The sequence below is a fragment of the Sinocyclocheilus rhinocerous genome, unplaced genomic scaffold (genome assembly GCF_001515625.1).
Source record: "Sinocyclocheilus rhinocerous isolate Xijiao unplaced genomic scaffold, SAMN03320098_v1.1 scaffold771, whole genome shotgun sequence".
Taxonomy (NCBI): domain Eukaryota; kingdom Metazoa; phylum Chordata; class Actinopteri; order Cypriniformes; family Cyprinidae; genus Sinocyclocheilus; species Sinocyclocheilus rhinocerous.
This window is the reverse complement of record NW_015640450.1, coordinates 161,097-186,260: the sequence shown is the minus strand read 5'-3', so window position 1 is coordinate 186,260 and position 25,164 is coordinate 161,097. Positions and strand designations below refer to the sequence as shown.

Below are 25,164 nucleotides of genomic sequence, written 5' to 3'. Positions count from 1 at the left end.
CAACTGAAGGATGAAGCGGAGTCAAGAGAGCAGAATGTCATTGACACTTGACCCGGCTGGAAAAAAAACAGCAACCATTTAGCAACTGCAGAGCAATGCTCTTGCGGCCACTTTAATATTTTATAGCACTGTATCAGTGGCTATGTTTACATGAAACCAAATAATCCGCTAGTAATCAGATTGATGGCTCAAACAGATTGAAAACCTTCATGTCAACACCTTAATTTATCCGATTGAATTTGATCTGAAATTTCTTTTGGATTAGAAGGGGTGGTGTAGACCTTTTCTAATCCAATCGAGAGTACATGTAAATGTACATGTGAGTACATTGAAAACTGAAACTGGAAAGTACTGCGCAAGTGCAGTGATGTAGAAATGGCGTAATGACATATGATGCGTAGAACGAGCCGTCGTTTTTGTAGAATTAAGTGTTATAAATGACTGTCATATTATTCTAAAGTTTTCCTTCCACTCATCGTCTGTGAACTGGAACAGAACAACATCCCATCAGTCCTCACTTTATATATAAAGTATACTCTCATCCACAGACGGCTTGTTTGATCAAGTCTGCTCTTTAAAACAAAGAAAAGAAGCAATGGGAAGAGAATAGTATGTGCAAACAGTGGGAAACTGTGTATTCGCGCAGTGTGCGCATGTCAAGAGATCAAATCCGATATTGAAGCGCACATCAACCCGATCACTTTAGTGAGCATTCATGTAAACACTACATTCAGCCTCATTTTAAAAGTGTGATTTCTAGACCTGGAAAAGTAAATTAATAAAATCTAATCTAATAAACCCAGTTTTATAAAGAATATACATTTCTCTACTTATGCCAAACCCTAAAATTGGGCAGAAATTGTAAGTATTTATTTTTATATTTTTTTCATTTTAAAAAATCCTTATCTAGTAAATCGCAAACAACTGGAAAGGGGGCCCTCAACAATGGAGTCAAAGAGGCTGAGAACCACTGCTCTGAGTTCTACTTTGTGATTACTTTAATAAGTTTGATCGCTGAAGACTTGCCTGTCTGTCTCCCCCATTAGGCTCCCGAGGAGGAGTTGTGTAATTTGCTGACGAACATCGTATTCTCTGTGCTGTGGAGCGGCACTGAGGGGTCTGAGGATGTGATATGGAGAGAAAGGGGTCAGGTGTTCTCTGTCCTCACCAAGCTTGGCTCATCCTGTCAGCTGGTGCGGCCACCTGATGACATCAAACGCAGGTCAGAAGCTTAAAAATTTAATGCTCTAAAACTTTCTGAATCAGACATAATGACAGCTCATAAAAATTTGAGAAATAAGGCACTGCGTTAACAATTCCTCTGTCCCAGAAAGATCAAATGAAGACTGACAGTTTTTTCAGACTGATTGAAACTTGAAGATTAACTTTTTGAAATTGAATGAACTTTGAACCATTTCCTAACCCTCCTGAAGTATTTTCATGTGTAGCTTGTTGGGAGAAGTGCAAGTGACTTTAAAGTTTCAGTGAAACAGAAGAAAATGGGCATCTTTCTATTTTATGCCCTGTGAAGCTTATTTTAAATTGTAACTCACCTCCATTATGAGAAAAACTACTGCATTTGAAATCCAGTAGAGATCAGTGAGCTGAGACTGGAGGGAAGTATAGCGTACATGAAAGTGTTTTATGGATTCCTTTGGTTCAGATGAGGGCAGGTTGGGGATCTCTGGAGGGCAGACGTTCTTTGCGCTACTGGGCTGTTGCTTTTCTTTGGAGTGGCTCCAGCATTGCATCACCATAGAGCTTGTTTTTACTATTAGTCTTAGGGTGTGCCTGTCTGATGACTTGTTCAAGACATTGTATTCTGTTTGTTTTGCTGCTGTGAACAAATATCATAAGCTGGCGGGGGTGTTACAGATGCATTATGTGTCTTTTGTATGTTGTAGTCTGTTGGAGATGATGCTGGAGTCGTCTCTGTCAGATTTGAGGGACTCTCAGGGCGTGTCTCTGCCCCATGTGCCTTCTTTGCTCCGCCTCCTCAGACTGCTCCAGGACTTCCTATTCGCCGAGGGCACTGACAATCAAACACTATGGAGTGAGAAGGTGGGGAATGGATGGATATATTCTCATTCTGATTTTATAACTTACACTCTTATTCCAAAGACAAAAGAGTTGGAAACAGGAAGTTGGAAGAAATCCGGATTTAGGATGTTAGGCTGTTCACAATGCATGCAAATCCAATTAGATTTTTTAAATATGTTAGCGAAAATAAGTGTTTTTGGAAACAGACCCAGAAAATATTGCACACTTTGTATGATGTTACACACCACATCCCAAATGATAAAATTAATTAATTAATTAATTAATTTTAAAAACCCCATCTGAAATCTGATCTGACTGTTGAGACCTTTGATGCTGATTCAAAAAAAAAATCAGATTTTAATCATATTTCCGTGACATATGGATGCGGTTTGGTTCTGTTGTTGTTGCTGTTATTGCAAAAATTATTTTTCAAAAGTTTGGGGTTGGTTAGATTTTTAATATTTTTGAAAGAAGTTTCATATGCTCACCAAGGCTGCGTTAATTTGATAAAAAATACAGTGATATTGTGAAATATTATCACAATTTGAAATAACTGCTTTCTATTTGAATATTTTTGCAGTGTTGAAAATAGTTGTGATATGTACAGGTATATATATATATATATTTTTTTTTTTTCAAGATTCTTTGTTAAATACAAAGTTCAAAAGAAAAGCATTTATTTGAAACAGATATATTTTGTAACATTAAAAATTTATTTACAGTCACATTTGATCAGTTTAATGAATCCTTGCTGAATAAAAGTATTAATTACTTTTTAAAAAATGACCACATTGAACAGTAGTGTATAATGTAGAAATTCATAACTATAAGGACAATGTCTCTCAAACATATAAACTCATATGTACTGTTTATAATATATGTAATATAAGTTATAAGTGTACAAATTTTCTACAAAATTTATTCTGACGTTTTATTGTATACAATGTGTTTATTTGTGAATGAGTATAAGAGTGTGTCTATATTTGTGGCAGATTTTTGAGGGGGTGGTGAATCTGTTGGATAGGCTGCAGGCATGGCACACGACCCCTGGGTCAGCGGGGTCCTCTGAGCTCAAAGAGATGTCTCTGATCGGCCTGCGTATCATCACTGGATACATTCAGCAGCAGCAGAGCCCACAGGTACACACATACAGTATACACCCGTCTTAACAGGGATTCCAGGGTTGTGTTCTAAAATTCTCGCTCTTTGACATTTACAAATGTATATATATATATATTTTTTTTTTTTTTCAAGATTTTTTGTTAAATACAAAGTTCAAAAGAAAAGCATTTATTTGAAACAGATATATTTTGTAACATTAAAAATTTATTTACAGTCACATTTGATCAGTTTAATGAATCCTTGCTGAATAAAAGTATTAATTACTTTTAAAAAAATGACCACATTGAACAGTAGTGTATAATGTAGAAATTCATAACTATAAGGACACTGTCTCTCAAACATATAAACTCATATGTACTGTTTATAATATATGTAATATAAGTTATAAGTGTACAAATTTTCTACAAAATTTATTCTGACGTTTTATTGTATACAATGTGTTTATTTGTGAATGAGTATAAGAGTGTGTCTATATTTGTGGCAGATTTTTGAGGGGGTGGTGAATCTGTTGGATAGGCTGCAGGCATGGCACACGACCCCTGGGTCAGCGGGGTCCTCTGAGCTCAAAGAGATGTCTCTGATCGGCCTGCGTATCATCACTGGATACATTCAGCAGCAGCAGAGCCCACAGGTACACACATACAGTATACACCCGTCTTAACAGGGATTCCAGGGTTGTGTTCTAAAATTCTCGCTCTTTGACATTTACAAATGTGTTTTTATTAGCTAATTATGTGGGATAAACTTATTATGACTGTGTCAAACAAAACTAAAAATCACTCGTGGTGTTGAAATTGGACGCTAGGTATACTCCCTTGTACAAGTGGAGCATTGAAAATACACACACATGGTTATGTTCAGGATTATTAGATATGCCTTTGGGCTATAAAGAGAGTTTTTTGTAAATAGCTTCAGTTCATTCCATTGGAGAGCAGATGTCCATATATGGACATATGTGTGGTTTTTTATCGTTCTCCTCCAGACTCACTCAAACCCATCCCACACTCAAATTAGATCATATCAACTGACTGAAGAACTGACAGGCGGTCTGGGAAAACATGTGCCTGCCTCAAGGCTCTTTACAGTCTGTTGTTCAAGAGCATGTTTGTTTCCTATAGGAAGGTTGTCTGTGTATACAGCACTAAGCTTGTAATTATTTTCTTTAGAGTAGAGTGCTGTAATAATAAAAGTCCAATTGTTGTTTGGAAAAAAGACTCTTAATTTGCACAGACCATGTACCATGCAAAAGAAGTGTCCAATTTATTCCCACATAAATTACAAATAGTTATCTGACATAAATATTTCTTACTGGCCATTAAACTTTACTATGCACGTTTATTTTAAAAATTAATTATCTAGCTAATTTTACATATATTGGGTATTAGGCAAGTATAATTAACCTAATTAACAAAATAAAATAAACCAACTTAAATGCATCCTTAAAACCATAAATGAATGTGAGCTCGTAAAAAAAAAGCTGCTGTGCTCAGAGGAACTCTATAATAAGCACAGACAGACGAGTGCCACTCAGAGTGAAAGCCGTGTTTCAGAAATAGCCCTAGACAAAGACAAGAGGCAAACATGAGTAGATAAACAAGACTAACAAGGGGACACGACACCCTTACCAAAAAGTAGTATACTTCAAGTTCAAGTATATTTCTGAGAAGTACATAAAGCCCATTTCTGAGAAGTACATAAAAAGTAGACTAAAAGTATACTTTCCTATTTTTAGTTTAAAAGAAGTATACTAATAGCACACTTGAATAAACTTCTTTTTCGTAAGGGTGTGCATGATCAATAGAAGAAACCCTTTTTAACATGATTTTGAACACTGTGCATTCAGAAAGGAATAACAGCTTACTGTTTACTGCATCCTGTGCCTTATCAAATTAAAAAAACATGTAGAGTCAAGTAGGCGATTATTCTATTAATGTAGTATATTATAGTACAATGTATTATATAGTACAGTGGTGTGTGATGGTGTTCTAAAATCCACTTTTTTTTTTTATTTATCAAATGTAAATTAATGTCCCAGTCACATTTTCTTGGTTAAAGAAACATTACTTACACTATCAGAAAAAGAAAAAAAAAAAACAGTTATATTTTATATTTTTACATTAACAATATAATCAGTCATTTATTCATTAAAGCCAAGTATGAATCTCATCAAGTTAGGGTTCTTAAGCATTTTAAATTTATTCTAAAATAATAACTCAAGGCAGTAACAATTTAAACAATATGTTTTATTCGTGAACTTCCTGCTGTAACTTTACCTGCTGGTGTCGCTGTTAGACAATGTTTCTTTAGAAAAACAAGTGATTTATACACTTTTTAATGTTTTATTTTGTATTATTGGCGTTGTTTTATTTTTGTATTACAAATCTTTTTCTCATCCAATATTTGGAGGAGGCACTGCCTCCCTTGCCTCCTCGGAGAAAACGCCCCTGATATAGTATACTATATTATACTGCATCTGGTAAAACTAAAACTATTAAAATAGCTTTTGTTCATTTAAATATAGCTGAAACAAAATAAAAAATATTAGATTTAAAAAAAAAAACTTTACCGGAAAAAAACGGAATTAGAAATGTTGCCTTGACAACTAACTGAAGTAAAATAATTTTGAAATTACTCAGTCTAAAACAGAAATAAAATTTAATTAAAGCTGAGTAGAAATATTATTTAAAAAGTTCTATAAAAATAAAAAAGGACATAATTAATAAGTACTATAACAGTCTATTTATATAATGTATAATACTAAAATAACAGTGATTTTGCACACTAAAACTGTATACTATATACTGTAAGTATAGTATAGTACAGCATATTGTATCCATTCAAATGGTTTATTATATACTGTGCAGAATGTAGTTCAATTGTTCTACTATGCTATACTATTTTATACTTACAGTATATAATATAGTATGAACATATCATTTTTGTACTATGCCTGTACTTCACATTAAAAACATATTGTATGAACACTTTTAAAAAATTATGATATAATTAAAGATTATTGGAGTATGTTTTACAAGAAAATAAAATTGTAATTATTTGTGAAATTTTCTAGTAGTTTCTGAGTGAAAATTGTTTCAAAGTAATTATTTTAGTGTTGTATATACTGTATGGTATACTGTATATATCACATAAAAATTATTTACCTGGCAATATGTTATAAGCTATCAATCCATTGGTATAGTATAGTAAAGTATATACTGCATGAATACAGTAACTATGCTATTTTAAACATATTCAGATATCAATGCACATATCAAAATAAAAGTCTAATATGAACAAAAAATAAAACAAACACAAATAACACCAAAACCACGACAGTAATATGTAATATCTGCTGCTTTCTCTCTCTATATCTCTCTCTCTCTCTCTCTCTCTCTCTCTCTCTCTCTCTCTCTTAATTGTTTGTGAAATTTACTTACAGTTTCTGTAATGTTTCGGTGTAGTACATACTTTACTATAGTATTTTCTATATATCACATAAAAATGATGGTATAGTATATACTGCATGAATACAGTAATACATAATATGATTGTGTGCTGTTCTAAACATATTCAAATATCAATACACATATCAGAATAAAAAAGGGGAGACACAAATAACACAAAAACCATGACAGCAACATGTATTTGTTTTTGTTTTTTTCTCAGGTGTGTGAGATGGCGTGTTTGAAGCTTCATAGCCTGCTGCAAACTGTGTTATGTCTGTCCTGGGAGGAGGTGTGTTTTCTTCTGGGTCGTCTTGGTGCACCACTTTGGCCTGCAAACTCTGACTCAGACCCGGGTGCCGAGGCTTTGCTGAGCCCGCTGGTGCCCATCGTCCGAGCGCTTTTGGACCAGCATGCGGATCGCACCACCCTTCAGAAGATGCTCCCCAACCTGCCTGCCACCAACGGCAGCCCCTCCTTCGCCCAGGATCTCCAGAACTACTGCAGCAGTGCTGAGTGGCAGCAGTTCTACCAGAACCACGTCAGTACAGCCCGATCTCCCTCTCACACACACATACACATACACACACAGACACTTCGCTTAGAATACACAGTGAAAAATTTAAGGGGGTCTGAATACTTTCCGTACCCACTGTATGTTACCACAAACATGTTTTACCTTTTTTGGATGCAGAATGTCAGAAATAAGTCTCTCAGCGTTCATTCTCAGTCAAACATGAGATAAGCTCATCATTTCATACAAAGCTCAGTGCTGAAGAATTATACACACATTTTTTCTTTGAAACAACCCATTCCTTTATTCACATCTGAAGCATACTATATATAATCAACTTAGATTCATTTAAGTTTACCCAAAGCTGATTTCAGCATTGGTCCAGCATCAGAGCTGTAGACTCCTCTCTTGAAAACTCAGCAGACGTGTGTTTGTTTTAGCGTGAGGGCACTTTGACGGTTTATCCGCATCCATTGTAGTGATGAACTGATTTAGTATTTTGTTCATCCAGAGCCAAAACAAGACAGAAAAATCCTGATTTATTCCCTTCATCTCACAAATCCGAAACAAACCATGCATTTAAATTAAACAGACATCATGCCAGAGTGACCTGGAGATGATTTATGAAGGCTGGCGTGTGACAATGTGTGCTTATAAATCTACCCTGTTTGGACTGTTCGTATATACAAATCACAGGGTGCTTCTACTAAATACTGCGCAAAGGGTCTGAATACTTAGGACCATGTGATATTTCTGTTTTTCTTTTTTAATAAATCTGCAAAGATGTCAACAATTCTGTGTTTTTCTGTCAATATGGGGTGCTGTGTGTACATTAATGAGGAAAAAAAATTAACTTAAATGATTTTAAATGGCTGCAATATAACAAAGAGTGAAAAATTTAAGGGGGTCTGAATACTTTCCGTACCCACTGTATATCTAGGTTAGGGGAGGTGAAGAGAGAGAGAAAAAAAAGTGCTTTGTTTGTTCAGCATTACAGTATAGCTTTAGTAGCTAAAGGAAATATAATATATTTTCAGTATACATGAAAGCAGCAAAAGGTCAACAGCAGCAATATGATAGAAGACATGAATAACTCTAATTATTTTAATGATATTATAAATGTATACAATTTAAAGTATTTATTATTTTAATGTTTGTAAATTACATTTATAATATAATTAAAATATTTTATTCAAATTATTGCATTGTATGCACAATATTGCATTTATATTGTAATATTGTATTACATTAGTTTTACTTTTTATATATTAATTTCAAATACATTGTGTACATTTAGAAATAATTAAAATAATTATTTTATTTGAATTACTTTATGCATTCATTATCACTAATGCAATGCCGTGGTCAGTTAAGTCATGAAGTTACCAAAAATGCGATTAAAGCTGCCTTAAAACTGTGCATGCATGTAATATATTTTATATTTCAAATTTAAGAACATGTCTCTGAAATGGTTTTCCAAACTGTCCTGGAGCAGCCCAGCCCTGTCTCCCTTATCTAACACACCCGATTTAACTCGTCAGATCATTAATAGAGACTAAGACCCGAAGTGGGTCAGAAAAGGTCAAAAGAGTTGAGATTATATTTTTGAAGTGTGGTCACAGATGTATTGGCTGCTTTACGGTAACTTCAAACATGACTCATTCAATCAAATATTATTGCAAGAAATACCCATGTTTAAAAAATTGAAATGTTTTATAATGTATGCCTGTAGGTGGGGCCCACGATGCAGCAGTATGAACTAGACACTTTTGGGAAGAGTCATGACCTGATGTCCAACTTTTGGAATTCCTGCTTTGATGACCTCATGAGCACTGCACAGAGGAGAGACAAGGACCGTTCCGACTGCAAAGCCAAGTTTCAGGTATCTGTTCACCCCGTTTATTCAGATACAGAGGGAATATGTTGGGCTGGTAAACTTAAGATTGCTGTTCAGTTCCCACATTGACCAGACCGTGAGTTTCTACTGCTTGGGATACTGGGATTACTCGGTACACATCCCAAACCCCAACCAAACCTTGTGTTTCTGATAGATGAGCTAATAACATGGACTGTTTGTGTTCTTCTGTTTACAGGAGCTCATTATTGACCCGTACCTAAAACGGGTGCGCACAGAGAACAGCCGCTACCACAGTGTGCAGAAGATGAGTAACAGCCAGCAGGGGGTGGTGGGGGGGCACTGGAAATCACTGCGCAGGTTACTGAGCAGTGAGAGAGGAATATTTCTGCTGAAGGGCACAGGTAAATATGACATTTATTATAATGGGTTTATGTGAAGATTGTTTTAAGTTCACTTAAATTAGAAGTTATTTTTTAAAGTCTAATAAATGTTAAAATTGATAACTCTTAATTATAATGTAATGTTGAATGGCAATTTTATAGAGAAATCAGTATTGGTATCATCGATACTGGTCTTCAGTCATAAAAAAAGATGCCAGTAAACAAATATTAAAAAATATACTGTCTTTATATTGTTTGTACATTAATTTGAAGATTGAATGTGAAATTATTGCAATATAAAAGTATATTTAAAAACTTTAATGCTAGGTGGGATTAATCGCGATTAATTTCAGAAAAATGTGCGATTAATTCGTTTTTGTTTTTGCTTTTTTTATTGACAGCACTAATATATGTATACAGAGAGAGAGAGAGATTTAAAGGGATAGTTTAAAGTATCGATATTTTTTGTTTGAGTATCGATACTCGCGTCAGTATCGTTATATCGATACTTCAGATCGATACGCCCATCCCTACTCTTCAATTGCACGCACAAAGGCGCCGGCGCGCGCTGTAGCCTGTATCATTTCATATCAAAGCGCGAAATAAACTATGTGCATGCAATGCCGTGGTCAGTTAAGTCATGAAGTTACCAAAAATGCGATTAAAGCTGCCTTAAAACTGTGCATGCATGTAATATATTTTATATGAGTCACATTTAAGAACATGTCTCTGAAATGGCTGAAAAGAAAAAAAGAGGGAAAAAATAACTTTTATAGCTTTAAGGATTCATCTATATTTAATTTAGAATTTAGTGTTTGATAACTTCAATTTCAATTTCTGTGTATTTCTGCTGAAGGACACAGGTAAATATGACATTTATTATAATGGGTTTATGTGAAGATTGTTTTAAGTTAACTTAAATTAGAAGTTATTTTTTAAAGTCTAATAAATGTTAAAATTGATAACTCTTAATTATAATGTAATGTTGAATGGCAATTTTATAGAGAAATCAGTATTGGTATCATCGATACTGGTCTTCAGTCATAAAAAAAGATGCCAGTAAACAAATATTAAAAAATATACTGTCTTTATATTGTTTGTACATTAATTTGAAGATTGAATGTGAAATTATTGCAATATAAAAGTATATTTAAAAACTTTAATGCTAGGTGGGACTAATCGCGATTAATTTCAGAAAAATGTGCGATTAATTCGTTTTTGTTTTTGCTTTTTTTATTGACAGCACTAATATATGTATACAGAGAGAGAGAGAGATTTAAAGGGATAGTTTAAAGGGATAATTTGCTGTTAATTTACTCGCCCTCATGTTATTCAAGGTGTAGTTGACTTTTTTCTTTAGTACATTAAAGAAAATTTTTAGTTGAAACCGTGGTCCTTGGTTGCAAAAAAGCAACACAAAACCAATGCCCATGGCTCCTGACAATATACTGAGGTCTTATGAAAAGAAATTATTGGTCTGCAAGAAAGTGAACATTATTTACAATATTATATCATCAGGAGCCACTGGTAATAATTGTGTGTTGCTTTTTTGACTGTCAAAGTGACGGTAGCCGCTGACTTGCATTTTATAACCATGGTTTAAGCTAAAAATCTTCTTTACTGTTCTTCTGAGGAAGAAAGTCACCTACACCTTGGATGGCCCGAGGGTGAGCAAATTAACAGCCAATTTTCATTTTTGGGCAAACCATTCCTTTAAGATAAATAAGCTTTAAAGTGATGGCTAAAAACCTGAGACTACATTGGAAATCTGGGATTTAAAATTTCATTTAAACCTGGAAAAATATAGATTTCGGGGGATTTAAAAAATACAAATAAAACATTTAATATTAAGATTTTTCTCTAATTCTGGGTCACTAAAATATATGATAAAAATCCCAAGCAGAAGCAGTCAGACTTTTTCTGTCTTTTGTAGCTCACTGTGTTGAAGTGAGGTTCAGTTGTATACACTGATGCTGTATATTCAGGGATTATATTGCGGTGTATGATGATGGACTGAGTGGAAGTGTTTGTGTTTCAGGGTTCAGCCAGAGGTGAAATGGAAACTGTCAAGTGCAGAGACGTACTCTAAGATGCGTCTGAAGCTGGTGCCAAATTACAGCTTTGATTCCCACAGTGATGCCAGTGCACTGAGAGATAACATGGGTTAGTATCAATGTGGAGAATGCCTCTGTAATCTGTTAAATGAATATTAATGAATTAATGATATTAAAGAAAATCAATGGTGAGTAATAGATCTGTTGGTAAAATCATTTTGCTTTGACTAGATATTTTCAAATAATCTCTGTCCTCTTGAACTCTCTGTCATTTCAGTGTTAATGTTTATATGTTGGAGTGTTTTGGGTGTTTTTTCTGCAGGAGCCGACAGTCCCCGCAGCTCAACCGAGCCCATCCCGCTTGCAGTTGCCAAGGAAGCTAAAGTTAGCGACATGGAGGATGACAAACTAGAGGATGAGGATATTGCCTTCATTGATGAGTGAGTGTCCTAATGTAACTCTGAGCACTCATTTGCTTGGTTAAGTAAGTTATCTAAACCAAGAGATTTCAAACTTGTAAAATAAAAAGATATAGAAAGACAATAAATATATGCTCAAAATATAAAGGCATATTTTCATGCATTTAAAACTAAGTATGTTAATAAAATAGATTAGCAAAAGAATAAAATAGTTTATAATAGTATAATAGTAAATAGTATAATTAATATCTACAGTAGGGATGTAATGATGCACCCCGAGCCACTGAAAATCTATAAAAATATGTGACGATTTAAGTCAGTTGAGATGTTAAACGAATCGCGATATAGTTAGGGGGTGGGGGTTTATATGAACGTATCTCTGAGGGGAACTGCTGACTGTCTTTAGAAAAGTTTAGATGGTGTTTTCTTTTCATCTTGCCTCTGTGTAACCAAGGAAACGCTGTATCGCTGCTGTTCCATAAGCATCACCTGCTGTCAGAGAGTGAATCTGTGTTCTCATTCAGCCCGTCTGCTGTTTTCGTTTCGTGCAGATGTTTTATGTAATATATAGTTTCACAAAGCTAACATCAGACCGTTCTGTTTTTGCTTCAAATGTCGAAATTATGCAATCTAATTTATATCAAAAACTGCTCATGCTGCATGTATGCAGCATCTCTGGATCGTGATTCAAATGCTGTGGTCGCCTCTAATTTGAAATGGAAAGAGCACAGGCAAAGACTTTGTTTATGTGAAGAGGTTTTATTTGTATTTTGTTGTTTATTTGATTTGGGATTTGTTTTCAAATTTCAATTTAGTTTTGTTATGTGACACATTTCAATTTCACAAAGAAATGTGGGGCATTTTTTTCTGAGAAATAATAAAAGGACACCTAAATCTAAAATAAATAAAAGGACACCTAAATCTCAGTTTGTTAAAAAATCGTGAGAAAAAAAAATCGTTACATCCCTAATCTACAGTTTAATTAATAGCCCTAAAATAGATATTATGTAAAACCATTATTTGCCTCAAATATTCCTTGAGTGGCTTGTTACTTTTACAAACATCAACAACAGCAATATGATACCTAATTGAAAAAAAAATAGTTTATATATAATAATAATAATAATAATGAGAATAAACAATTCTTCCAACAAATAATAAGCACATTCACTTAATATGTATTTTTTCTGCAGTTTATGATGGCTTCAAATGTAGCTCATCCTTTTTCAAAATCTGAACTAGGTTGTTCTGAATATCCGCACGGCCCAGTAAGTTTAATAAACAAGAAGTTAATATTGAGGAACTTGCCAGTGTTATTTTAGTATTATTTATATAAAGTTACAGTATTTATTGATATTTTGAATTAGATCTATTTTCATATGTTCAGTTTTAATTTTATTTTTACTTTAAGTTTTAGTAATTTTGTTGCATGTTTATTATTTTATTTGTAATATTTCTGTTTAGTTTTAATTCAGTAGTAATTTTTATACATCAACTTATTTCAGTTAGTTGCCAAAGCAACATTTCTCATTTTTGTTTGTTTTTCTCATTTAAGTTTTTCATTTGATTTAATTTCAGCTTTATTTCAATTACCAAACATATTTTTTAATAGTTTTAGTTCACAAACGTCTGTTTAGTCTGTTTATTCATACTGAAAATAGTTCCTCAATGAAGTCAAAGCAGAATCAACTGTTACACGTTCCAGGCAGCGCACAGTAGTAGTGTTTTGTTCCTGAATCAGTGTTTTTGAATGAATAATTTGACTGAAGATTCATCCTTTTTGATACCTGCAAAGGCTTTGTGTGTACAGCTTTTGAGATGGGTTTAGTGTGATCGAGTGTGTGTTCAGCAGGGTGTGGTTCTGTGTGTTTGTGCGTGTGTCATTCCTCAGGGCGGAGGAGGGCGAGGAGGAGAGCCAAAAAGAAAAGCTGGTGCTCTCAGAGGACTGTGAGCTCATCACTATTGTTGCCGTGGTACCAGGTCGTCTGGAGGTCACAACGCACCACCTGTACTTCTATGATGGCAGTAGTGAGAAAGAGGAGACCGAGGAAGGTGAGTAACAGCTTGTATTGCGAAGTATATCCCGTCATAGCGCCGCCATTCATTGTTCACATAATGAATGCGTGTACACTACTGGTCAAAAGTTTGAAATAATATTTTTTTTTTTTATGTTTTATGAAAGAAGTCTCTTATGCTCACCACGGCTGCATTTATTCAATCACAAATACAGTAAAAACAATATTATTGTGAAATATTATTACAATTTAAAATAACTCTTTTTTTATTTTAATGCATTTTAAAGTATAATTTATTACTGTTGATAGCAAAGCTGAATTTTTTGCAGCCGTCTTCAGAAATCAGGATCATGTGACACTGACAACTGGAGTAATGGCTGCTAAAAATTCAGTTCCCCTTCAGGAACTCGAGCTGCGTCGAGATTCGCTTTTGGAACGCCCCTGCGTGACCACATTAACTGCCTGGAGATGCTGGCCGTGTTTCAAGCTCTGACACACTTCCTTCCAGACCTAAGGGGACATCATGTGCTTGTCCGCACAGACAACACATCGGTGGTCTCCTACATCAATCGGCAGGGGGGTCTGCGTTCGTGCCCCTTGTACAAGCTGGCGCACCAGATCCTTCTGTGGGCTTAGGGGAAGCTCTCTCGCTAAGAGCAGTTAAAGCGAATCTCGACGCAGTGTCTCGTTCCCTCGGGGAACCATGGTTACATACGTAACCCAGAGACGTTTTGCCATAACATAAATTACATTTTGAAATATAGTAAAATAGAAAACTTTCTTTTAAATTGTAATAATATTTTACAATATTTCCATCAATATCCCATTCCATCTTGGTGAGCATAAGTGACTTCTTTCAAAAACATTAACAAAATCGTAATTATTCCAGATTTTTGACTGGTAGTGTATAGGATAAGAAATGATTCATGATTATAATGTGAATGCTGTGGACTGCCCATCTTTGCAGGAATTGGTTTTGATTTCAAGAGGTCATTGTCACAGCTAAGGGAAGTCCACCTGAGGCGCTACAACCTGCGGAGATCAGCACTAGAGCTGTTCTTCATCGACCAGGCACACTACTTCATCAACTTCAGGAAGGGGGTGAGCTGGACACATAATAACTGTCGCACTGCAGGAGAAGCTACAGTGGAAAATATGGCCACAAGCATCAGTGGCATTTGAGGTGTGTGTTTTTATATTTGTTTGGGTTCTCCCACAGGTGCGGAACAAAGTCTACTCCAGGATCCTGGGTCTCAGACCACCCAATCTGTTCTACTTTGGTTCTCGCTCTCCTCAGGAGCTCCTAAAAGCCTCCAACCTGACTCACGTATGTCTGATGCGATGCCAATATTTTCCATTTTTGCTGGTTGCTGGTTTCCTCTTTCCTCCCATTTCCCCCATAGTTTTCTATGCCTTTCTATACTGTATCTGCCAATAAAAGCTGTCAAAAAACCCCCCCAAATTTTCCAAATATAACTATTCTTTATATTCATTTTTGTTCCTATTGCAGAGATGGGTTTGCAGAGAAATCTCCAATTTTGAATATCTGATGCAGCTCAACACCATTGCTGGTCGCACATACAATGATTTATCCCAGTATCCAGTGGTGAGTTCTCACAGAGCTAGCGTTGTTTTGGTTTTGTTTTGAAATTTTTTTGTTTGGTTTGTCATGTTTTGTGTTTTGTTTTTATTTGGTTTGTCATGTTTTGTTTTCTTTGATTTGTTTTTTTTATTTGTTTGTTTGTTTGTTTGTTTTTCTCCAAACCGCTTGTCATATGCAGTGTCGTGGGGATGCTATGGCCTACCCAGAATCTCGGATTTAATTTATTTTATTTTATTTTATGTTTTTAGTTTAGTTTAGTTTTTCAGTCTTTGATTTCATTTTTAAAAATGTAATATTTATTTTAGTAAACCAAGATTTCATTGAATTCATTTAAAATGGGTGATTAATATGCATTTAATATCCATTTTGCTGAAAAGAAAAATGCAAATGTGCATGACTGACACTTTTGGTGTTGGTGAATGGGTCACATATGTTCTCATTTCTTCATGTGCATGTCTGTATTCTCAGTTCCCCTGGGTGTTGTGTGACTACACATCTGCTAAATTGGATCTGGAGGACCCAGCTGTTTTCAGAGATTTGTCCAAACCCATTGGTGTCGTCAACCCTCGACATGCACAGAACGTCAGGGAAAAGTGAGACAGTGTTGCAGTCCTAATTGCAGAATTCTCGGTATCAAAGAATGTGTAACAAAACTAGAAAAATGGATAACAATACCACAAGCCGATATCTACATGATATTGATAAATATATTCACATTTGTAAATAATAACAGAATGTTCTATAATAATATAAAGCAGAGTAATGTAGAATCTTTTGAGTATTTCATCTGATTTTCTAAATGTCTTCTTGTTGTCGTTTGATTAGGTATGAGAGTTTTGAGGACCCAACAGGCACTATCGATAAGTTCCACTATGGCACACACTACTCTAATGCTGCCGGCGTCATGCACTACATGATCCGCACAGAGCCCTTCACCTCATTACATATACAGCTCCAGAGCGGCAAGTAAGACACACATACTCGCACACGACAGCTAAAGCCAGGGGTGTCCAATCTTGCTCCTGGAGGGCCACCTTTAACTCAAACACACCTGAACCAGCTATTCAAGGTCTTCAGGATTACTAGAAATTTACAGGAAGGTGTGTTGGGGCAGGTTAGAGCTAAACTCTGCAGGATGTTAACCCTTCAAGAGCAGGATTGAACACCCCTGCTCAAGGGCGTGTGCTGAATTCTGCTTTCGGACACATTTGTATTTTAGGATTTCTTTTGAACTACTGGATACTTTTGTACACAAAATGTGTGCTTGTTTATTCATTCCAAGGGTACCTGAGGCACAAATGGAAATTTGACTCTAAAATCTTTATAAAGTCATTAAATAAAATGCCTTCTAACTGATAGTTCAAGTTAGTTGAATGGTTTTAATACTCCAAAAATATAACACTAAGTATCCATACAGGAACGTGGATCGCCACAATCAAAATGTGAATATATTAATAATATTTTAATTTGGCACCCCTTAGCGTTAACCACTAGGTTGCAGTGTTGTTTTCCTGATGGTTAAGTAATCATGTACATTGTCCTATGTTTGGGCTGCACTTATAAGTGTGATTGTGTGTGTGTTTAGGTTTGATTGTGCCGATAGACAGTTTCATTCAGTAGCAGCAGCGTGGCAGGCGCGGATGGAGAGTCCAGCTGATGTCAAGGAGCTCATCCCGGAGTTCTTCTACTTCCCAGAGTTCCTGCAGAACATGAACGGTCAGTGTGTCTCTCTGTAACTTCTCAGTGATGAAAACCACACCGGCACTGCAATTTGTTCAATGGATTTTGAATTGTAATATGTCGTGTGCAGGTTTTGATCTGGGCTGCTTGCAAATAAGTCAAGAGAAAGTCAATGATGTGTTACTTCCTCCTTGGGCGTCTTCGCCTGAAGACTTCATCAGGAAACACCGCAAAGCTTTGGTGTGGAAACAGATACAATGCACTGATTTCAAAACATAGATACTAAACACAACAACACATTTTTTTTGTAAATATGTTTTGTAAAATACAGAATACTCTTAAAATACTATTTACTAACCATCTTATAAATCGAGTGGGTGAGTCAGATGTTTCAGTAACTGCTCCGGCAAATTCAAGTGAGTTGTTAGTTTGATTCAAACTTCTTTTTGAGTTATTTGTGGAAGGAGTAGTTCACCCAAAAATTTAATTTTGCTGAAAATGTACTCATCCTCAGGCCATTCAAGAGATAGATGAGTTTATTTCTGCATCAGAAAGTTTTGGAGACATTTAGCATTACATCACTTGCTCACCAATGCAGTGAATGGGTGCCGTCAGAATGAGAGTTCAAACAGCTGATAAAAACAACACTATAATCCACAAGTAATCAACATGACTCAAGTCCATCAGTTAAGTGAAAAGCTGCATGTTTGTAAGAAAACAAATCAATCAACTCTCTTCACTTGTAAACGGTGTTTTATCTGTGCATATATATCTCTCCTGATAAAGCAATATTATGGATAAAGGACTACATGTCTTATTGATCAATTTATTTAATACAATCATGCAGCTTTTCACGATGTTAACTGATGGGCTGCAGTCGTGTGGATTACTTGTAGATTATTGTTATGTTTTTATCAGCTGTTTTAAGATCATTTTTGAGTGAACTATTCCTTTAAAAGAATCAGCTCATAGAAGTCATTTGCTTGTGAATCAGACAACATTTGTGCTATGTTTTTGGATGCAACCAGCAAACAAAACTATTCTAAAATTATTATAATAGACTTTTTATGTCATCACATTCAATTCAGACTGCAAATTAGCAATGGCAATATAAAAAATGCTTTTAAAACACACACTCTTTTGTTCTTTATCTGACACACTCTCCTTGTGTATCTGTGTGTTTAAAGGAGAGTGAGCATGTGTCTGCTCACCTGCACGAGTGGATCGATCTCATTTTCGGGTATAAGCAGCGAGGACCTGAAGCGGTGGAGGCTCTCAATGTCTTCTACTACTGCACTTATGAGGGTAAGAGACCTCTTATGAGTTCGTATTGTACTCTCAAGGTTTATACATGAAAGATTACTGTAATAGTTGGCTTAAAGGGATAGTTCACCCAAAAATGAAAATTCTGTCATCTTTTACTCTCCCTTGTTCCGAAGTTGTTCCAAATCTGTGTGAGTTTTTTTTTCTTCTGTCGAACATTAAAGAATATATTTTGAAGAATGTGGGTAAAAAAAAAAAAAACAGTTGATGATCCCCATTGACTTCCATGGTATGGAAAAAAAGTACTATGGAAGTCAGCGGGGCCCATCAACTGTTTGGTTACTCACGTTCTTCAAAATATCTTTTGTTTTCAGGAAAAGAAATAAATTCATACGGGTCATATTTTCATCTTTGAGTGAACCATCCCTTTAACACACACAAAAAAAAAAATCCAGATAATATTATAATTATTTGCTTTGTCTTTAGTACAGTGCCAATATAAGAACTCTAAAATTGTTTTATTTAAATATTATAAAAAAAAATTTGGCAACAACATTTTGTCTGTCTCACTCAATATTGTTTTCACTCTGCATATATTTTAGGAAGTGGGCCCTTCACAGATCATATTTAAGACTTCCTGACATCAATATGTTTGTTGCAGAACAGATAGCTGCATCCGAATGTGTTTTGAATGGCATTTGTCCTGTTATAGGTGACAGTGAGTGCTAATGGAATGATAGGCACTCATAGCTGGCTGCCCTACGACAAGAACATAGCTAATTATTTCACCTTCACCAGAGACCCCTCTGTGAGCAACCCAAAGTAAGTTTGAACATGTACACATGTCTAAACACATTATATAATCATGTTCGGAGACTTAGTGATGTCATATAGTTTTAAAGACGAGAGGTTTTGATTAGGCAGAAAGTTATTTTTATAGTGACAACATTGGTCTTTGGATAAATAATCAAAAGCAGCTTATAAGCAGCAGCTCTTTGACATTAAGCTCTGGTGGTTTGGCTTCTTTGGTCTCTATAAATGTTCTTCAGTCCAATTGAGTCCTTTGTTGTAAAAGCTAATTTGTTTTGCCAAGCCTTTCTTGTTATTTTTGAGTGGTCTGCTAACATGTGTCGAATCTGATGCTTAAACAGAACATTGATCTATTTCGAATGCTCTCCCACTGACAAGTTTAGTCCCATTTGTTGGTACTAACCTTTTGTCTGATCTGTTTTTAGGACCCAGCGGTTCCTCAGCGGGCCGTTCTCCCCAGGGGTGGAAATCGGGTCCCAGGTGCTGGTGGTGTCCACTGACGGGCGTCTGCTGTTCAGCGGGGGGCACTGGGACTGCAGCATTCGGGTCACTATGTTAGGCAAGGCCAAGCTGGTGGGCAGGATCTGCCGTCACATAGGTGAGAGCCGTCTGTCCGACACAGACGTACTGAAATAATACAGAGCCAAGACGCAGCTGTAGGCGTTGGAATGAGCTTGACGGAGTTGTTGAGCTGAATCCTAAATAAAATGAGCTGCTGTCAGATTTGGCAGAGATGTTTGTTGAATCATTTGTTGCTGAAACAGAAGCATTAACCCTGTAAAGCCTGAAATACGACAAAATGTAAAAAAAAAATATATAAATTTGTGAATGTTTTTGATGATTGTAATATTTGATACATCAGGCATTTATGGCTCATATAATATGAGTCCCAAACTGAGCAAAAATATGCAATATGGTGCAGTTGCTGATATTTATATGGCCAAAAATATAAGATGAAATTCTGATAGCTTGTAATATAAATCAATAAGATTTTTATAAATAGTATAGCAGGCTACCTACATAAATGCATTTAAAATCAGTTGTCACTCTATATCTCCCAATAATATGTCTTTAAGATGATCTTTAAATGCTTCGTTTTATGATCAAAGCTCTGTAGTTTTTATTGTGGGGGATAAAAAGCAATTACAATACCATGATGATTGAGAGATGTACAAATAAACATTCCTCAAAAGCCTGATGGATCATATTTGATATTCACATTTTAACATGATTTTTCTAAAAAAAAAAAAAAAAGGGGGGGGAAATGATGTATGGATAATCAAGTAAACCTAAGTTTGATTAGTCCAGTTACTAACAATGTAAAGTTATGAAAAAAAGAAAAGAAAACGTGAACCATGACCTGAAGGTGGACATTTTTAGAATTATACTAAAAGGCCTTTCACTTGCTAAAAAGTATAAAGTGCAGAAGGCATGTAGTAGATTGTGTGCATCAGGTTTTTAGCAAAGCTTTGGCCATGTTGATAATGTCAAGGCCTTAGAAATGTGTGTATCAAATATGATACAGTAGGCTTTATAGTGTTAACAATTAACAGCTCCCTATTGATTTCAGATCTTCAGAAAATGTATGGTGCACATTGCTGATTATATAATGCATTTGATTATGAATAAATGTTATGATGCATTTTTGTGGGATGTAGATGTGGTCACGTGCCTGGCTCTGGATCTCTGTGGTATCTACCTCATCTCTGGCTCACGAGACACCACCTGCATGGTGTGGCAGGTCCTACAGCAGGTTTGCTCACTCAAAATACTTATAATTAGATACCAAGTTAATACACAAATAAAAGGGTGTGAAGGGTACATCTGTGCCCCATGAGCAGTCATTTAATTTGAACTGAACGTACACTATCATTCGAAAGTTTGGGGTCAGTAAGATTTTTTTTTAAGATGTTAATACTTTTATTAAGCAACGACACATTAAATTGATCAAAAGTGACAGTAAAGCAGCAAATCAGCATATTAGAATGCTTTCTGGAGGATCATGTGACACTGAAGACTGGAGTAATGGCTGTTGAAAAGTCAGCTTTGCCATCACAGGAATAAATGGCATTTTTAAATATTTAAAACATAGAAAGTTGTAGAAAACAGAAATAGAAAGGTTATTTTAAATTGTAGTAATATTTCACAAGAGTGCTGTTTTTACTGTATTTTTTTTATCAAATCCATACAGCCTTGTTGAGCATCAGAGACTTTCAAAAATAATAAAAAAAATATATTGCACAGACCCCAGCATTTTGAATAGTAGTGTAAATAGCCAGGAAAAGAGATCTGATGTATCAAAATATCAAATTTGTGCTTTAGACCTTAATGTGGGCAAATATATCTTTTATATTTAGTGTGTAATATCAGGATGTTTTCTTGAATTATGTGCTTTTATGTGCTAAGTGTTTTGGGAATTATGTGTTTTTTATTTACTTGAATAATAACTTGAAGCGTTATTTACCTGAATTAGAGAAAAAATAGTCAGCATGGTTATGTAGTATAACTAGTGACTGAATCAGAGTATATTGTCTTTTTTTTTTTTTTTTACCTGTAGGGTGGTTTTTCTAGCGGTCTGTCTCCACGGCCCGTGCAGGTGCTCTGTGGACATGATCAAGAGGTCACGTGTGTCGCCATCAGCACCGAGTTGGACATGGCAATCTCAGGGTCAAAGGTCAGTTTAGATGAGACCACTTCTTAAAAGTCCCTTCAGAAGTTACTGCATTGCCATTAGTGTTCATGAGTTTTCTCTCACATGCTCTCTTTTCTTTTGCTCAGGATGGCACAGTGATCATGCACAGTGTGCGTCGTGGACAGTACCTGCTTACCCTGAGACCGCCGTGTGAGAGCTGCCTTCCTGCCCCTGTGGCACAGCTGGAGGTCGGCATAGAAGGGCACATAGTGGCACAGACTGTTATGGAGGGCCGCTCTGCTGGAAAGGTGCTGATTGACAATGTTTGTCAAAAGAAACAATTCTTTTTGAGTTATTGTGAGAATGGAAATTAACACATAGTTTTGTGGCTGTAGGAGAAGTACGCACTGCATGTGTATTCTGTGAATGGCACTCTCTTAGCATCTGAGACGTTGGACGAGAAGATTTCAGCTTTGCATCTGGTGCCTGACTACCTCATCGTGGGCACACAACAGGGGAACCTTCACATTCGAGAGTTGTACAGGTATGGTCGTTTTAAATGTACTGTACACCTTGTTTGAAAGTTCGTGGCAAGTATTTTCTACTTTTTACATTTTTATGTATTTTTGGAAAGAAATTAGTACTTTTATTTAGCATGAACACATTGATTTGACCAAAATTACAGTAAAGACTTACAAATAAATGCTGTTGATTTGAATGTTATATTCATCAAAAAAAATCCTGAAAAAATGTATTAACGTATCCACAAGATATTAAACAGCACAACTGTTTTCAACATTGATAATAATAAAAAATGTTTATTTAGCAGCCTATCAGAATGATTTCTGAAGGATCATGTGACACTGAAGACTGGAGTAATGATGCTGAAAATTCAGCTTTGCCGTCACAGGAATAAATGACATTTGAATAGAAAATAGAAAACATTGCAATAATATTTTAAAAATATTACTGTTTTTACTGTATTTTTGATCAGACAGATGCAGCCTTGGTGAGCATAAGAGACTTCTTTAAAAAAATAAAATAAAAAAAAAGTAGTGTAGGCGTACAGTTGCTCAGTTTAGCATGACCTGTTTGATTATATTCTTTAATTTTATTTATTTTTCTCCATTGTAGTAAATGCATTCTTAATAAATCCTCTGTCATCACAGTAAATCTTCAGCAGCTGGGTCCATGTTTGCTTTTCATTCCCAAGTCTCTTTTTCTATGTCTTCGCGTGTGTGTAGCTTGAGTCTGGCTGTGGCGCCCCTGGCCCTGAAGGTCCCTGTTCGCTCTGTGTCTGTCACGAAAGAGAGCAGTCATATTCTGGTGGGCCTGGAGGATGGCAAACTCATTGTGGTGGGAGCAGGAAAACCGGAGGAGGTGAGGTTGAGGGGTTTGCCAGTAGGTCTTTACTGATTTAAATCAAATCCATGCTGCTGAACTGTTAGTACATCATAATGCTGATAATATTACATAATTTACACCACTAAAAAGTAGTCATTTTTAAAACAATTTACTGCTACATTATAAGTGTCACAATTAGAAAACTATTGCATAAGTAGTAAATATTGAGGGAACATTACAAAAATGAAATTTTTTCTTTTTCGAAAATTTGTTACACTCGGATGTACATAACAATACTTAAGAAAAACTTTGTCACTACTTCTGTCACATCACGTTTTTCAAAGAATGACCCATGGAACTGTCACTTCTGTGAGGTTATAGTGTTATTAGTTCATCATAATGTTAATAGGCACATTTATATGCAATTGCGTGTTATAATGGTAGAATTACCATTTTATATCTCACAATTCTGACTTTGTAACACACAATTGTGAGTTTGTATCATACAATACTGAGAAAAATAGTCAGAATTGTGAGATAAAAAGTATTTTTATCTCACTTTTTTTTTTTTTATTCAGTGGCAGAAACAAGCTTCCATAGTAAATATTATAGAAACTGTAAAAGAAAAAAATTGTATATTTATATATATATTTGTATATTTTCTGTATATTTTTTATATAATTTTATATATAAAATTATACTATTATTATTATTCAAAATATACTATTATTCCTAAAATATACTATTATGTTATTTATGTAATGCTAAAATGTTTTTAAAATGTGCATGAAGCAATTAATATTAACCAAGATTAATAAATGCTGAAAATGATTAAAAAGTTATTGCATGTTGTTAACTATTGGGTCAAGTACTGTATCATGTTACAAAAAAAAAAAATGACCTTCCCTTTGTTGAAGATGTTAATTTTGTGTCAACAAATTCTTTTCTCAAGGCCTAAAAAATTCTATATTTAAACCTCTGTCTTAATTCAGGTGCGGTCTGGGCAGTTTTCCCGCCGACTGTGGGGCTCCACACGCAGAATCTCCCAGGTGTCCTCAGGAGAGACCGAATACAACCCCGTCGAGCCTTCTGCTAAATGAGCCTCACATGCCTTCAGCAAAACCTTTGCATCCACAAGAGACGATAGCGTCAGCTCTCCTGCACCGCTCGGCCGCTTTCCTTCCCTTCTAAAACAGAGAGCTTGGGAACAAGAGAGCATAAAGGCAACACAAGTGGTGAACATCCAAACGTGCACCTTTTTACAAAAAGGGAAAACGAGAATTCTTCTCGAAAATGCAATGATTTATACTGCTTTTAACAAACAAACATTCCAAAGATTTTTGATCAGGCGAATCAGGCAGTCGCCTGCAAACTTTTTAAGTGTTGACGGCTAAGACTGAACTTTTTAAAAGCAGTATGTTCTGTCCTGTGAATCACAGACTGGCTGGAGCACTGAGCCCGAGGCACTGAAGCTCAGCGTGATGGACTTAGTCTCTGTCACTAAGTGACAAACCGTCATCACCTGAGCCGTTTTATAGTCTAGTAGATCTTCCTATGCTGATTTTTGCTTTTGTTCTGCTGATCGCGCTCAGCACAGCAACACTGGTACTCCATCTGACACTGGAAAACCTTCTTATATTCTTATATTGAGCAATGTCGTCAATGAAGCCAGATTTTTCCATGGGACAGGCACCAACAGAGACATTTCAGCTCTGTGTATGTATGTGGGTGTAGGTGTTTGTATCGCTTTACACGGTTCACTTTGTATAACGCAATAATTAATGTGACGCCTAAATTAGAACACAATTTTTTTTATACTTGTTTAATGATGTGAAGCGCTTTGAGCCCTACTAAGTCTTGAGTCTTTATTCAGTACCTCTGGTGCCTTAAAACAGGTAAACAATATAAATGTCCATAATTATGATGGATTATTGCATGAAATGTATTAAAGGGATAGTTCACCTGAAAATGATCATTTTGTCATCAT

At 35.5% G+C, this 25,164-nt stretch overlaps 1 protein-coding gene across 1 annotated transcript in view; it reads left to right on the top strand.

Moving 5' to 3' along the window:
• Positions 1–25,164, top strand: part of LOC107752840 (neurobeachin-like protein 2) — a 71,599-nt gene extending 46,435 nt beyond the window's left edge. Inside the window, exons 28-52 of the mRNA XM_016568911.1 lie at positions 1,047–1,222; positions 1,905–2,061; positions 3,033–3,179; positions 6,829–7,146; positions 8,852–9,001; positions 9,213–9,366; positions 11,392–11,520; positions 11,734–11,851; positions 13,722–13,882; positions 14,813–14,946; positions 15,065–15,172; positions 15,356–15,451; positions 15,917–16,041; positions 16,274–16,414; positions 17,034–17,164; positions 17,259–17,368; positions 18,316–18,471; positions 19,104–19,213; positions 19,627–19,799; positions 20,860–20,954; positions 21,759–21,875; positions 21,980–22,141; positions 22,229–22,377; positions 23,078–23,213; positions 24,170–25,164. Coding sequence (XP_016424397.1) covers positions 1,047–1,222; positions 1,905–2,061; positions 3,033–3,179; positions 6,829–7,146; positions 8,852–9,001; positions 9,213–9,366; positions 11,392–11,520; positions 11,734–11,851; positions 13,722–13,882; positions 14,813–14,946; positions 15,065–15,172; positions 15,356–15,451; positions 15,917–16,041; positions 16,274–16,414; positions 17,034–17,164; positions 17,259–17,368; positions 18,316–18,471; positions 19,104–19,213; positions 19,627–19,799; positions 20,860–20,954; positions 21,759–21,875; positions 21,980–22,141; positions 22,229–22,377; positions 23,078–23,213; positions 24,170–24,277 — 3,561 coding nt within the window. The 3' untranslated portion in view covers positions 24,278–25,164. The remainder of the gene's footprint in view (positions 1–1,046; positions 1,223–1,904; positions 2,062–3,032; positions 3,180–6,828; positions 7,147–8,851; positions 9,002–9,212; positions 9,367–11,391; positions 11,521–11,733; positions 11,852–13,721; positions 13,883–14,812; positions 14,947–15,064; positions 15,173–15,355; positions 15,452–15,916; positions 16,042–16,273; positions 16,415–17,033; positions 17,165–17,258; positions 17,369–18,315; positions 18,472–19,103; positions 19,214–19,626; positions 19,800–20,859; positions 20,955–21,758; positions 21,876–21,979; positions 22,142–22,228; positions 22,378–23,077; positions 23,214–24,169) is intronic.